Below are 17,556 nucleotides of genomic sequence, written 5' to 3'. Positions count from 1 at the left end.
TCTTGTCAATTTTCTCAAAAAAACTAACTCTTTGTTTCATTTATTTTTTGCAGCATTCTTTTTGTTTCTATTTTATTAATTTCAGCCCTCAGTTTGATTATTTCCTGCCATCTTCTCCTCTTGGTTGTGTTTCATTTTTTTGTTCTAGTGCTTTCAACTCTATGTTAAATTGTAAGTAGGATATCTCACTAATTTCTTTATTAAGACAGTTATTGATATGAATTTCCTCTAAGCGGTGTTTTCGAGTGTCCCAAAAGTTTGAGTATGCTGTACTTTCATTTTCATTGAATTCTAAGAGGAGTTTACTTCTACTTGACTCAGTGGTCATTCAGTAAACAATGGTTCAACTTCCATGTCTTTGTAGGCTTTCTGTTGGTACTATTGTTCCTGAAACGCAGCTTTACTCTGTAGTGGTCTGATAAGATACTATGGACTATTTCAGGATGTGTGTGTGTGTGTGTGTGTGTGTGTGTGTGTGTGTGTGTGTGTGAGAGAGAGAGAGAGAGAGAGAGAGAGGGAGAGAAAGATTCTTTGTGACAGAGAATGGGGTCAGTTTGGGTGAAGGTTCTATAAATTGCTGAAACAAGGAACACAGTTTTATGTTAGGATAAAATGTTTTGTAGATATGTGCTAGGTCCATTTGAGTCATAAGATTTGTTAGTTCCAATGTTTATCTGTTTAATTTTATGCGGATGTACTGTCCTTTGATGAGAGTAGTGGGTTGAAGTCTCCCACTACTAACATGTAGTGTTCAATGTGTGATATAGGATTGTTCCTTTTACACTTACTGTATTTAATTGATTTTATTTTCCTAAATTTTAGTGCTTTTTTCCTTTACAAATGTAGATATTCATGCATTTGGGGCATACATTTCAAAATAAATATATTGTCTTGGAGGACTTTTCCTTTAATATGTATGAAGTGTCCTTCCCTATATCTTTTGATTAATTTTGGTTGGAAGTCTAATTTGCAAAATAATAGAAAGTACATACCAGCTTCCTTTTTTTTTCTTTTGGTGAAAAACTTTTTCAACCCTTTACTCTGAGATGATGTCTATCCTCAATGTCAAGGTGTGTTTTGTGTATGCATCAAATGGATAAATTCTGTTTTTCCATCCATTCTGTAAGACTTCATAAAACTAATCTTTTTTATTAAGAAATGGAGTCCAAATTTTCTAGACAGATACCAGGTACTAAAGTTAAATCAGGAAAAAATACACCATCTAAACAACCCCATAATTTCTAAAGAACTAGAAGCAGTTATTAAAAGTCTCCCAACCAAAAAGAGCCCAGAACCCTATGGGTTTAGTGTAGAATTCTATCAGACCTTCATAGAAGACCGCCTACCAAGACTATCTAAACTCTTCCACAAAATTGAAACAGAGTACTACCAAATTCCTTCTATAAAGCCACACTTACTCGTATACTGAAACCACACAAAGACCCAGAAAGAAAGGGAATTTCAGACCAATTTCCTTTACGAATATTGCCGCAAAAATACTCAATAAAATCCTTGCAAACCGAATCCAAGAACACATCAAAACAATTATCCATCATGATCAAGTAGGCTTCATCCCAGGGATGCAGGGATGGTTTAATATATGGAAATCTATCAATATAATCCACTACATAAACAAACTCAAAGATAAGAACCATATGATCATTTCAGTAGATGCTCAAAAAGCATTTGACAAAATTCAAAACCCCTTCATGATAAAAGTCCTGGAAAGATCAGGAATTCAAGGCCCATACCTAAACATAGTAAAAGCAATATACAGCAAACAAGTAGCTAACATCAAACTAAATTCAGAGGAACTTGAAGCAATCCCACTAAAATCAGGGACTAGACAAGGCTGCCCACTCTCTCCGTACCTATTCAATAAAGTACTTGAAGTTCTAGCCAGAGCAGTCAGATAATGAAAGGAGGTCAAAAGGATACAAATTGGAAATGAAGAAATCAAAATGTCACTATTTGCATATGATATGATAGTGTACTTAAGTGACTCCAAACATTCCACCAGAGAACTATTTAACCTTATAAACAAATTCAGCAATGTGTCGAAGAACAAAATTAACTCAAACAAATCAGTAGCCTTCCTCTACTCAAAGGATAAACAGGTTGAGAAAGAAATTATGGAAATGACACCCTTCACAATAGTCCAAAATACTATAAAAATATCTTAGAGAGACTTTTACCAAGCAAGTGAAAGATCGTTATGACAAGAACTTCAAGTCTCTGAAGGAAGAAATTGAGGAAGATCTGAGAAGATAGATCTTCCATGTTCATGGATTGGTAGGATTAATATAGTAAAGATGGCCGTTTTGCCCAAAGCAATCTACAGATTCAATGCAAGCCCCATTGAAATTCCTACTCAATTCTTTATAGAGATAGAAAGACCAATTTGCAAATTCATTTGGAATAACGAAAACCCTAGGACAGCAAAAATTATTCTCAACAATAAAAGATCTTCTGGGAGAATCATCATCCCTGACTTCAAACAGTGTTACAGAGCAATAGTCATAAAATCTGTATGGTATTGATACAGAGACAGGCAGATAGATCAGTGGAACAGAATTGAAGACCCAGAAATGAACACACACAGCTATAGTCACTTGATCTTTGACAAAGGAGCTAAAACCATCCAATGGAAGAAAGATACCATTTTCAGCAAATGGTGCTGGTTCAACTGGAGGTCAACATGTAGAAGAATGCAGATCGATCCATGCTTATCACCCTGTACAAAGCTTAAGTCCAAGTGGATCAAGGACCTCCACATTAAACCAGATACACTCAAACTAACAGAAGAAAAAGTGGGGAAGAGTCTCAAATACATGGCCATTGGGGAAGATTGCCTGAACAAAACACCAATAGCTTATACTCTAAGTATTGGCAAATGGGACCTCATAAAACTTAACTAACTGCAAAGCTTCTATAAGGCAAAAGACATTGTCATTAGGACAAAACAGCAACCAACAGATTGGGAAAAAATCTTTACCCATCCTACATCTGATAGAGGGCTAATATCCAAAATATACTAAGAACTTAAGAAGTTAGACTCCATAGAGAGCCAAAAACCCTATGAAAATAATGGGGAACAGAGCTCAACAAAACTTTCTCAGCTGAGGACTATTGGATGAACAAAAACACCTAAAGATGTATTCAACATCCTTAGTCATCAGGGAAATGCAAATCAAATCAACCCTGAGATTCCACCTCACAACAGTCAGAATGGCTAAGATTAAATACTCAAATGACATCAGATGCTGGCGAGGATGTGGAGAAAGAGGAACACTCCTCCATTGTTGGTGGGGTTGCAAACTAGTAATCAGTCTGGAATCAGTGGAAATCAGTCTGGAGGTCCTCAGAAAATTGGATATTCCACTACCTGAGTACCCTGCTATACCTCTCCTGGGCATATACCCAAAAGATGCCCCAACATACAGCAAAGACACATGCTCCACTATATTCACAGCAGCCTTACTTATAATAGTCGGAAGCTGGAAAGAACCCAAATGCCCTTCAACAGAGCAGTGGATTCAAAAAATTTGGGACATCTAAAACAATGACTTTATGAAATTCATAGGCAAATGGAAAGAACTAGAAAATATTTTCCTGAGTGAGGTAACCCAATCACAGAAAAACATACTTTGTATGCACTCACTGATAAGTGGATATTAGTCCAAAGTTTGAACTACCCAAGATGCAATTCACAGACCACCAGAAGCTCAAAAAGAATGACCAAAATCCGGAGGCTCCTACTCTTTCTTAAATGGGGAAAAATATCCATAGGAGGGGATATGGAAGCAAAGTTTAGAGCAGCGACTCAAGGAATGGCCATTCAGAGATTGCCCCACATGTGGCTCATTGTATATGTATATGTATATGTATATGTATATGTATATGTATATGTATATGTATATGTATATGTATATGTATATGTATATGTATATGTATATGTATATGTATATGTATATGTATATGTATATGTATATGTATATGTATATGTATATGATGTATATGTATATGATGTATATGTATATGTATATGTATATGTATATGTATATGTATATGTATATGATGTATATGATGTATATGATGTATATGTATATGTATATGTATATGTATATGTATATGTATATGTATATGTATATGTATATGATGTATATGTATATGTATATGTATATGTATATGTATATGTATATGTATATGTATATGATGTATATGTATATGTATATGTATATGTATATGTATATGTATATGTATATGTATATGATGTATATGTATATGTATATGTATATGTATATGTACATGTACATGTACATGTACATGTATATGTATATGTATATGTATATGTATATGTATATGTATATGTATATGATGTATATGTATATGTATATGTATATGTATGTGTATATGTATATGTATATGTATATGTATATGTATATGTATATGTATATGTATATGTATATGTATATGTACACAGTCACCAAAACTAGATAAGATTGATAAGGCTAAAAACTGCATGCTGAAAGGAACCGGATACAGATCTCTCCTGAGAGACACATTCAGAGCATGTCAAATACAGAGTTCAATGCTAGCAGCAAACCACTCAACTGAGAACAGGACCCCCTTGGGGGCAATTAGAGGAAGGACTGAAAGAGTAGAAGGAGCTTGCAGCCCCATAAGAACAACAATGCCAACCAAGAGCTTCCAGGGACTAAACCACTATCAAAAGACTATACATGGACTCATCCAGGGCTCCAACTGCATATGCAGCAGAGAATAGCCTTGTTCGGGCACCAGTGGAAGAGGAAGGCCTTGGTCCTGCCAAGGTTGCACCCCAAATTCAAGGGAATATGATGGGGGCAGTAACGGGGATGGATAAGCATATGGGTAGGGTATCGGGACTTATGGACAGGAAACCCAGAAATTTGAACATTTGAAATGTAAGTAATGAAATATATCTAATAAAAATATTAAATAAACAAACAAATATATATGGAGTCCATTGATATTGAAAGATATTAAAGAGTTATTAATGTTAATTCCTGTTATTTTGTGGTGGTAGTGGTAATGTGTGCTTTTAATTTTGCTTTGAAATTATTTATTTTCTATGGTTTCATTGGTGTAGCTATCATTTTTGTTTTAGAGTTTTCCTTTTAGCACATTTTGTATGGCTGAATTCGTAGGATAATACTGCTTCAATTTGAACATGTTGTGGAATATCTTGCCTTCTCCATATATGATGATTGAAATTTTTGCTAGTTATAATAGTCCGGACTGGTATCTATGGTCTCTTAGAGTTTAAAGACATCTGCCTAGACCCTTCCAGGATTTAGTGTTTCCATTGAGTAGTTGGATGTGATTCTAATGGGTCTTCCTTTATATGCTACTTGACTTTTTTTCCTTGATGTGTTTGATATGCTTTCTTTTTTCTGTAAGTTTAGTGTTTTGAATATCATGTGGTATACAGACTTTCTTTTGTAGTCCAATCAACTTGGTCTTTTCTGTAATCTTCTTGTACCTTTTACAGGCATCTTCCTTTTAAGCTAGAACATTTTTCTTTTATAATTTTGTCAAAAACTTTTCCTGAACATTTAAGCTGGGAATCTTTTTTTATTCCATTCCTATTATTTTTAAGTTTGGTCTTTTCATACTATCCCAGATTACCTGAAGATTATATGTCAGAAACGTTTATATTTAACATTTTTGAGAGTTGTATCAATTTTTCTATCATATGTTCTACACCTGAGATTATTTCTTTCATCTCTTTTATTGTGTTGGTGATCCTTGCATCTTTAGTTCCTGTTTGCTTGTCTGGGTTTTTTAATCTCCGGGATTCCCAAAGTTTGTGTTTCATTTATAGCTTTTATTTCTATTTTCAGATTTTGATAAGTTTTGATCATATTCTTCATTTGCTTTTTGTGATTTCTTTGATTTTTTTAAGGGATTTGTTCATTTCCACTTTAAAGAATTCATCATCTTTATAAAATTAAGTTAATTTTCTTGTGCTTCTTCTGTGTTAGACTATCCCGTGTTTGCTATAGTAAAATAGCTGGACTTTGGTGGTGACATATTGTCCTGGTGTTGCTACCTGTGTTCCTGTTCTATCCCCTAGTCATCTGGGTTCAAGGTTATTACAGGTTTAGATGCTGATTTCTGACTACATTTGTTGTATGATTTTTCTTTTTATAATTTTCACCTTGCTATCTGTTTCCTCTCTGGTCTTCTGAACGGAAGAGCCTGTGGTTCTGGTGACCAGTATGTCTTAATTTAGTTCCAGTATTATGTCTGCACTGATGATTTGCTGGCCTGTGAGATGGCTGGGGTTTGTGGTACTCAAGTTGCATCTGGAGTTTTAGGATTCTATGAATTGGCATGCCCTCAGAGGCATTGTGGTCTCTGGGGTTCTACTATCTGGGCTTCATAGAGTCCTTAGTATAGGTGTAGCCTACAGTGGAGCGGGATTCTTGCCAAGGTTATGGAGCACAGGAGAGAGGCTGTTGGGACTGTTGGGAAGAATTTAAGATGTGTTAGTGGGCACTGAGGTTTGTACTACTTGAGGTTTCTAGTACCAGCATATCCGCTGGTGGAATGACAGTCTTCTGGTGGGATTATGGTCTGTGGTTTACCAAGCATATTTTTATACAAGCAAAGACTTCATATTGAAACTTTGCAAACAAGTCGGTTCACTGTTACCACAATAGCATCCCATGTCAGTTATCAATCTTTCAGGTGTGCAAAATATCATTTTCCAGCCAAAAAAATTTGCCATGTGAGACAATCATTACTGAGTAGATGAAATATCAATGATATATGTATGGATTAGAGAGTATTAATGCCATGAAATTTCCAAATGACAGCAGTCTAATGTTAATAAAGATAAGGAAAGATATGGCCATTAATCTTACAATGCCATGTGAATATTAAAACAAAATGATATCAGTGTGAAAGAAGGTAGAAAAAGATGATCCCATCCAGAAATCATTCCATAATATGAATGTTGAAAAAATAAAGTAATATGTTTGTTTTTTTCTTTCCTATATTTCCTAATCCAGATTTATATTTTTGAAAACAATATCTACTACCAACCTGATATCAAGAGCAGTTCTTTAAGACTGACATCTTCAGGAAAAGAAGGAATTGTTTTTAATGGGATTGCTGACTGGTTATATGAAGGTGAGTTGCAAAATTTATAATTTCTAAAGGGCAAAATGGCTTATTTGTACGTAAAACCTTCAAGAAAATCTGTGCGTTCTAGAAGCCGATTGCCTCCCTTGTTCTCCATATTTCTGTCTAAGAGTGGCATGCTGTCTTATTGCATGGGCTCACATGCTGCCTGGCTGTGGTTCCTATCTTCATATATATTACACCTATGTTTTATAGTGAGTTGATATGTGAGGGTACCAGAGTTAACTTCCCAGCACTGATATTATATGATTCACAACTGTCTGTAACTCCAGCTCCAAAAGCTTCATTTTCATGGGTATCTAAGTGTATATGCACATGCACATCATCATATTTGGATGTTTTGTTGTTATTTATTTATTTATTTATTTATTTATTTATTTATTTAATACTGGCTCTTCTGGAACTCACTCTGTAGACCAGGCTGTCCTTGCACTCATATGCCTTTATGTCCTGAGAGCTGGAATTAAAGGTGCTTGCCACTACCATCCAGCTTCACATTATTAAAAATAAAAACAATAAAGACCTAAAGAGGTTATTCATCACTTAACTGCAATAAATACTCTCATAAGGGTCATGTTTAGGTTCTAACCTACCTGTGCTTTGCAATTGTCTTTAATTCAAATTCTAGGATATCTAATGCTATTGTCCAGAACCAATGAGTTCCTAAACTCATGTAAATGCATTCTACATACATAAAAGTAAAAGTTAAATAAGTAAATTTTAAATATAGTATAATTAATTTCAAAAACATACACAAAAGACATTTGATTTTAGTTCTTCTCATCAGGGACACAATTTCATGTTTGAAACATAGAAACAACAACTGGATATAATTTATGATTTATATTTGATACCATTAAATCTAATTTTGTTAACAGTTGAGAGTGTCCAAGCAAATTAAGTGATGAAAATCTTTGTTCAGCTTTGACCATGGAGTAATCATTGACTACCTGTGTTATCAGAATGAGCAAGTAGGCCTGTCTTTAACATCTAGGCTTACTGTTCAACCAAGTGTGGTAAAATATCTCAATATTGAAATTGAGTCAGTATACTTGATTGCAAATTACACAGGGGGAATAATTGAGAAAATCAATTTCATATCTCAAATTTACAAATATAAATATTCTACTCTTCATTTGATCATTTTTCACTTAGAGAATACTTTATTATTTTCTGTAATCAAACCGATGTAGGTAATCTCAGATATATAATTCATTGTGTTACCTCTGTACAAATGCAAGAGTCTTTTTTTTTTCTTTTCTTTTTTTTGGAGCTGGGGACCGAACCCAGGGCCTTGTGCTTGCTAGGCAAACGCTCTACCACTGAGCTAAATCCCCAACCCCCAATTGCAAGATTCTTAACAGATCTAAACCAATATTGCTGCTAACTCCTGTACATAGCTGCCTCAATATGAGAAAATGGAACATAATTTTCCAAAGTTGACAGTGCATCTAAAGACACTAAAGGTTCTAATTACATATATTACAAATAGTTTACATTCTCACATTTATATAAAAGACCTGTAGTAACATTATGTTAAATATTATTAGTTATATATTTTCAGTAATTTAAATTTGCAGAGATGGTGCATTTTCTTTAAGAATAAAAGTAAGTTTAAAGAAAAATCTCAGTAAATGTCAATGTTCAGTCATTATGTTTTAAATTTTAATATTTATTTGTGTTTGTGTGGATAAAGTAGTGTATGCATTGTATGTACATGCTATAGCATGTAAGAAGAAGTCAAATGGCACTACCTAGATACAGTTCTGTTTTTCTATATTATGGAGTTCATGGATGGAACTAAGGTGACCAGGCTTGGTGGTAAACACTTTTACCCACTGTGCTTTCACTTTTTATCCAGATACCACTGTTTAAATTACCTTCTCTATACTCAAATGAATTTTTAAAAAAAGTCCAAAGATAAGAGCATACCAAGTAGCCTTGATAAGGCAGGTGCTTTTATGTATCACAAAACTCAGGATGGTTTGTTATTCCAGCAATGTGATAACATGTTTGTGATACTATTACTTCTCACATAAAGGAAAATTAATCAGACATGAACACATTCATGCATCACCTCGCTCAATGGTCATTCTGTTAGCCAAGTGCATACCAGTAGTGTAATACCACCATCATGTGCAAGGGATCATGTGGCCTTGATATCTCACATTCAGTAAAAGATGTTAATAGGTTGAGCTGTTTTACTGAGCCATAGTCTTTCAAGGTTAGATATGTATGTAATCTAGTCCAGGTCTTGATGTTTGTGTGTACATGTGTATACACACATATACATATATATGCACACTTGCACACACATTATATGCATATATGAATACAGATACATATACATCACATACACATATACATATAAATACATGCACACTCACATATATCTTGAGTCGTGAGAACTGTTGAATGGTAGTATCTGCAATAGTTACAGCAGGAAAAAATAAAGCAAACTTCAGAGAAATACAATGTAAGAAGAGTTCTCTGATGAGAGTGCTGGAAATTAAACCCTAGTCTCCTGGATAAATTACTAGAGATGCTGAGGATAGCACTGACTGACAAAGCAGGTTTATAACAAGCCTGGGTACTTCAGGTCTTCTAGAAGACAAGAATATAGGGCTATTGTTGATCAGAGAAGCAGAGCATCTCTGGTAAGCCTCATGTGTCCCAAAGATCCTCAATAATATAAGGGACTGAAAGATGAAGGAACCAAAACAGATCCTGAATCTTAGTGGATATAGGTTTGTAAAGAACTTGTGAGTATTGACACACTCTAGGGATTTGCAAAGCTTTTTTCCAAATCGGAAGGCACCTGAGTAGATATTGAAAGGTTAAAATGAATTGGGGCTCAGAGATGGCTCAGAAGATAAGACAAGAATGAGGACCTGATTTAGAATCTTCCAGTCCATGAATACATGTAAAACTGGGTATGGCATCACACATTTGTAATGCTCCTAACAGAAAAGGTAAGAAGAGGCAAACAAATTTCTGGAAATTGATGAGCCAGTTTTTCTGCAGTTCATTGGTATGGACAAGTAAAACCTGTTTCAAAAAAAGGTAGATGAGGTCAGACAACTGAATTCCATGACTTGGCACTTACATGTGTCATGCATACACACACACACACACCTACACACAGACACACACACACACCACACAAACATACACACACCTACACACACACAAACACACATACCACACACACACACACACACACACACACACACACACACGCACACACACACACACAACTGCCCATTAGAATGAAAGTGTTATCCCAAAACTATTTTGCAAAGATACAGAAGGTTTGAAAACTTGTTTGTACCTGGAGAATTTAAATTGAATTGACAGCAATGGTGTATAGAAATGAGACAGAAAAAGGAGAGCAAGAACCAAGATCGGAAGTGACCTGGAACAGTGAGCTAAGGCACTGGTCATTTTGTTACTTGGAAATTTAGAGTAGCTGAACAAATAGAAAGTGAAAAAAAATAGCTCTTCTACAGAGATTGGTCATTTGGGTGATGGTGTTGAGTAGGGATCAGATCATGAACAGAGCTTTCAAACAGCTATTTGATAAGGTACTTTTAGTGTTTAATCAAGAGATAATGAGTCATAAAACTGGAGCTAAAGCAGTTAGTGTGAGGAAAGATTCTAAAGTTGATGAGGCTGGAGCATAGTTAGGTCTTAGTGGCTAAGCAAATAGGGTACATGAGTAAAGGTGAAGAAAGATTCTACTGCTTTGGGTTTAGGTCACTAGTGAATAGTGGTGGTTAACAGTGAGTAGAGACAAATAGCAACAATCTCATGTAATAGAAGGCTTGGCATGAGTGTAGACATTTCACAGTCTGTTGGTATGCTATAATGGGTGACACCTTGCAATATTTTTAAGTCAACAAGGTAAATACTTAATGTTGCTTATGTAGATTTCTCTGCCTTAAACACAGATTGAAAGGACTGAGCTAGCAGCCTTCTTGGAAAAGCTGCATGGATATGGTAGCCATTCCATTTTGGATAATTTTTTTTAAAAAGCATTATTTTTAGGGGATTTATTTACTTACTTATCTATTTATTTGGTGTGTGTGTGTGAGAGAGAGTGAGAGAGTGTGTGTATGAGTGTGTGTATGAGCGTGTGTATGAATGTGTGTATGAATGTATCTGAAAGAGTACAGTTGGTATGAGTTGTTTCCCTCTGTCTATCATGTAGGCTTTCAAGATTAAACTCAAGTCATTAGTCTTGATAAGTACTTTAACTTGCAGAGACATCTCACAAGCCCCAATGTCTTTTTCTTAATGTGATAACGCAACTCTATGGCTAGGGGTGAGATTCTCATGCTACAATACTTACCTACCACTCAAAAACCCTTGGACTGTTCCCCAGCACCTCTTATAAAAAGCCTGCTGGTGTTTGGCTATAATCCCAATGTCGTAGTGGTAGAGAAAGAAATATGAGGAATTCATGGACATCCTCAGCAACAAAGTGAGTTCAAGGCTATTTTGGAATATATAAAATATGTACAGGTCATAATAAAACCCATATGTTATATGTGATTAATATATAAAATACAGATTAATAAGTAGAAAACTATATACACACATATATATAAGCAAATACCCTAAAAACAAAACAATAAATTAAAAATCAATGTAGACATAAAAAGTAATATTGAATATAAATAATATAAATGGTATAAATTGACATAATATAAATATATTGTTAACATTATACATAATTAATAAACAGGTGAATAACATAAATTCAGATTGAACATTGACAGAGTAGAGGAGTCTGAGGATGTTGCAAGGAAACAGGTTACATATATCTTTCTGATGCCACTTCTGATTACTTTGCAGAAGGGAATCTATACAATGACACACTTTGCCATTCAGGTTAAATTTTGTCCCTCTGACTCCTGCATCATTATATTTCATTAGGGATTGCTTTACCCATAGGCTCTGAATGCTACTGTTCATGAGCTACCCAGTTCTTCCTCCAAGAATCCTATCATTCCTTTCAAAGGATTGTCAGTGTAGATTCAGGAACTGTTTATTTCCTCCCATCAGTACTTAACACTCAGTACTTCCCATAGACATTCTGTTTCCCCAAAGTACCATCAGTTCCTACATTCCAACCTTCTTCTTTCCTTCAACATACCAACTGTGAGTCAGTAACACACTTCTCCACACTGTGTGTGTGTGTGTGTGTGTGTGTGTGTGATCAGTAAATAATGCTTTCTGTGTTTGAAATGTTTACAATGAGGTGAACTGACCTAATATGAACAATTACTACTTAACCAACCCTCTACTCATGGTAGTCGGAAGCATGAGCAAAAGTTGGATCAGCTTATTGAACAAGTTTAGAAGCAAAGCACAGTTTCATGGCATGTAAGAGTTCTAGGCATTCCACAGATGAAACAATGGGACATCAAGAAGAAAGAAAAACATATTATAAAATTGCCTTTTCTACATGCTGTTGTATCTGTTTCATTAGAACAATACAAAGTGTTTTTGTGTGTTGTTGCTACATTTTTTTGTTTTCTTTGTAATTTATTACTTATCAGTTTATCAATTACTGAGCATTTGCTTACTGCCAGTGAACCTAGAAATAGAAAACAAGACAAAGTAAACATTCAGAGACAGAAGCATGAAAGACAAAGAGAGAGGGGATTCCATATGGAGTGGGTTCTCTGCAGGCTATGAAACAACTGCTGGATTCACTAATGTACCACTGGAGGTTTAGACCAAAATAGGACTTCAAAAGATGGGAATGAACGAAGGAAGTAGGAATGGGGGTAAGTTAGTCAATTTCCACATGAATATTGACAAGTAGGGCAGACCGACAACAGAAATTGCTTTGGGGTCTTCAGGAAATCCTGTCTTTCTAAAGTGATCAGAGGTGGACAGAAACCAGCAGGCTTTTCAGAAGAAGCTGTTAATCTGAATACAGTAATTCTATCTTATTTAGATTTTGTAAAACTATGTTTTTGGATGTGTATTCTTGGGTGTGTGTGACAAAAAAAAATACATGTGGTACAATCGCCATCTGCTCTAAAGTAAAATTCCTTAAGTCAGAAAAGTAAAATTTTTAGAAGGGCCCAAACTACACTAAATTAGCATGCAGTGTCATTTGTTTAAAAAATGTTTGTAAACAATATAATTAATATAGAGAGACACAATCCTTAAATATATAACCCCAGATGCAATTAAAAATGGTGCCTTTTTCAGAATTACTATTGAGAAAATTGCCTAAAGATGGTCTTACTTATCCCTTTCTTATTGGAGATGTTGGTTTTTCCTTTTCATCCTCCTTGATTGAGACAGGGTCTTTTGCTGTTCACTAGTTCTGCATGTACCAGGAACAGCAAACCACAAGAGTCCAGGGATATTCTCTTCTCCTTTCTCTATAAGAAATCGCAAGGTTACTAGTGTCACGACAAAAGTGTCTGGATTTTAACTTGGTCCCTGGGGAAGTAAACTCAAGTCCTGAAAGTTGCATCAGAAGCATTTTATTTACTGAGGTGCCAAGTTATTTTGGTTTTGTATTTTCTTTCTTTCCTTATTTACCAGAACTATGGGACAAATACATATTTGCTAAGCAACTGTTGCTTTTTTTTCTCTCATAATAACAATATACTTGATTTGGGGAAGATAAGTTATATCATGAATTCAAGCAAAGTGACTATACTTTCTGTTGGGTTTCTGAGTTTTTTTTTCCTTTGTTTTTCCATTACAATGAGCTCAAAGTGATTACAGGAGAAATTTCAGTATCTAATTAAGAGGAATGGGCTTGTTAATATGTTGCAATTGGAGTCATTATTCCTTCAGGCAATAAAACTTTATAATTAGGAGAATAGAAAGCATGCTATCCCATGTGGTATCCCAGTAACAGGACATTACCTTTTCCACTCCTTGTTTATCTTGTTTTTAATGCTGTTAAATAAAAACTCCAAAATTTCTATAGACAAATGATCCCATGTACCATTCTGGTAGACAAATGATCCTGTGTACCATTCTGGAAACTTAAAGACCACCAGATTCCTACAGTAGGTTACCATGTGGCCCTTCTCTTGCCACAAATGTTTGTTTGTTTAGAGCCTTTGCAGCATAGATATTATGACAGTGACAGAAGATTTCATATATAAGATTTCATTGCCTAGCAGGCACAAGGCCCTGGCTTCGGTCCCCAGCTCCAAAAAAAAAAAAAAAAAAAAAGAAAAGAAAAAAAAAGATTTGATAGAGCTCTTTCTACAGTCATATACACAGCAAATGCCATCACTTTTAGAACATGTGCTTCTCTGTCACAGATGCCATTTCAGTGAATATAAGGATCCTATGACATATATATATATGTATATATATATATATTCTATTTTATACTGTGATTTTGCTGAATATATTCAGTGGAATTCACAGTAATCAGTTTATAATGGGAAGTTTTGCTTACATTTTCATTTGATAATCCATTGTCAAGGTACTTGTTTAATAGTCAAACATTACTGGGCTTTCCTTGGACCTTGCCTCTCTTTTCCCTACTGCACAAGGAAAGGACTATTCCAATGATGCTCTAGAGCCCAACGCTCTGCATGTTTGGTCACATCTAGAGCTTCTCTTTTTTTCCCTATGACATTTCTCTTGGTTTTGAGACCTAGAGACCTATGTCAGCCTAGACCTACACTTACCATGTTTTATAATCTTTATGATCACTATTATTTTTGTCACAACCATGTGACACAAGTATTTGTTCTTCCATAAACTTCCACCTCTACCTTCATAGCACTCTAGGACACCATCAATGACAGTCGACTCACAACTATATCTCTTTCTATGCATCACCATATTTTATTTCCTTCTTGGAAAAAATACTAACACACACACACACACACACACACACACACACACACACACACACACCACTACCACCACCAACAACAACCAAAGCAGCACCTATTCTCAAAAAATGGTTTTGAATGCATATTTTCTGAATCTCTTTTCTAGTATTAATTACTGTTCTAGAATGCCCAAATAAAAGACTCTGCTTATTTTGTAAAATTAATTGAAGAAGCTTCCTCTATAAAAAGAGTATTTATGATGGCGAGGACATGGAACACAACAGAGAAACCTACTATAATATAAACAAAAAGCAGCCACTATGAGCACGTCAATGATGTTCCCAGACACAGAGTCATGTAGTCTAGACACATGGGCAGTAATGACCACAATATTTAAAGTTCATACCCAGCCCGAGGTGATGCTGAAGGATGAAGCTGTGAAAATAAATAACCTGGATTTATTAATTCTAATTATCAGTGTAACTGCTGTAATGACCTCACACTACAAGATTCAGAGGACAAAGCATAGAAACTTTTGATGTGTTTTCTACAAATTAAATTTCTGATGAACATGGTTGACCTTATACTATATGTAAAAATGTATTTCTATGTATTTTATTCTCTTTCTTTAAAGCTAAAATGTGTGACAATTATAGTAAGCAGCCAGCTTGTCTGATGAGAGAATGGAAAGAAGAGTTGCATGCAAATTTGTGTAAATGGCATCATGAGTGGTCATGGTTTTAGCTCTACTTCCCTCATTACTCATTGTCCTATTCTTTTCTTTCAAATGATATGTTCATGTGTTGCATCCATGTTACCTCACCCCTTCACACTTTGATGTCCCATTCTATTCTTCCTTTCTTTCTGCTTTTTTCTGGAATTCAAATACCAATTTAAAAATATAGACTGCTCAGAGAAGTGAATAAAATATAGCATGCTATCTAGACAATATTCATGCACAATGAGGATTTCAAGGACAGATGTTTGTGGGTCACTGAGCCCACATCTCTACAGTCGATCTCAAATAACACTCATTTATTCTAGAGGAACTTCTGCATTCTCATATTGCTCACTGGTGGTCACCCGACGGAGAGAGACTTGCCTTCCTGATGATAAATGACTCCTTGGTGCCTAACATGGTTATACCTCGGTTTACTGGAGCACTATACCCCAAAGCAAAGCAGTACCCATACCCCAAGGTAAGCAATGAGAAAAAGCTGTTTGTTCTTTCTCTCTGCATTGGTGGCTTGATGGACATCATGCTTAATTAAAAAAAAAAGTGCATCTGAGAGGGAAGTTTCCTATTTGCAAACAAAACCATCAATTCTAAGCTTGTCAGTTGAAATCAAGAGAGAATGTCAGTCGAAAAATGTACAAGTGGAGCTAGAGATATTGCTCAAACAATAAATTACATGCTGTTCAAACAGAAGACTTGAATTTGATCCTCTAGAATTAAAAAGCAAGGCTTGGCAGTGCTTACTTGTAACCCTGGTGCTGGAAAGGTGGATAAGGGTGGCACTCTGGGGATCACTGGCCAGATAGACTAAATATCATGGTGAGCTCCAGGCAAATGAGAAACCCTATCTCAAAAAATTAATGTGAAGAGCACCAGAGAAATTACTGTAAGGGTTGCCTCTGGCCTCTATACAAATGCATACATATACTCATGCAAACACATACAACTGCATACAAGAACACACACACACACACACACACACAGAGAGAGACAGAGAGACAGAGAGACAGAGAGAGACAGAGAGACAGAGAGAGATTGTACATAGGATGAAAGGTATGAGACATATTGCTGCACTTCTACCCATCCAATGCTCATTCTTGATTTTTTCTTACCTATTCAGTTGAAAGGGGGATGAGAAGAGATAAAAGACAAACTTGAGGTGAGAGCAAAGCCTTCTCCAAAGTACATCCTTCGGGTTGAGAATAGACATTATATGATGAAGAAATGCTATAGCTAAATAAGTTAGGAGTTCTTAGATTGAAACACATTTTTAGTTTAATTCAGATTACTTACTAGGGCACTTAATGTACTATAAGTTACTATGTATTTTAATTCTCTCATAAAAATTGACTGAGCATAAAGAATCTCCACTCCAGAGTAGGTGAATCATAAAGGGCCCCAGTAAAGAACAGAATAAGCATAAAGAATTTACTAATAAGTGTATTGATAGCAGCATTATTTTGACAGAACCTGACATGGGGTATGTTTTATGGAATGCTCTTGTTGAGTCCTACGCAGTAGTACATAAGTTAGATAAAAAGGTTTTATAGGGTAAGAAGAACATGGAAATCTTGCCTAATTGGTAAAATTATTTTCAAGTGTGGAATGAGGCCTCCAGGATAAGGACATAAATATAGATGAAAGTATTTGTATTTCTGCAAAGGCTCTCCTTAATGCTTCAAGTTTTACTTGATAGTGGTGCTGTGGTAGTGGTGTTGATAGAAGTGGTGTTGGTAGTGGAGGTGGTCATGATGGTGGGGGAGGTGGTGGTGGTGGTGGTGGTGGTGGTGGAGAAGG

At 35.4% G+C, this 17,556-nt stretch overlaps 1 protein-coding gene across 4 annotated transcripts in view; it reads left to right on the top strand.

Annotated features, from left to right (window-relative positions):
- The window catches only part of Dpp10 (dipeptidyl peptidase like 10), a 1,676,457-nt gene that overhangs the window by 1,543,087 nt on the left and 115,814 nt on the right, over window positions 1-17,556 (top strand). For all 4 annotated transcript variants that reach the window (NM_001415116.1, NM_001415117.1, XM_063272512.1 and 1 more), the window contains 2 exons: window positions 7,059-7,179; window positions 16,068-16,222. In NM_001415116.1, coding sequence (NP_001402045.1) covers window positions 7,059-7,179; window positions 16,068-16,222 — 276 coding nt within the window. The remainder of the gene's footprint in view (window positions 1-7,058; window positions 7,180-16,067; window positions 16,223-17,556) is intronic.

This window comes from Rattus norvegicus, chromosome 13 (assembly GCF_036323735.1).
Source record: "Rattus norvegicus strain BN/NHsdMcwi chromosome 13, GRCr8, whole genome shotgun sequence".
In the NCBI taxonomy this organism is placed as follows: Eukaryota; Metazoa; Chordata; class Mammalia; order Rodentia; family Muridae; genus Rattus; species Rattus norvegicus.
The sequence above is the reverse complement of the archived record's forward strand: the minus strand, read 5'-3'. Positions and strand labels throughout refer to the sequence as shown.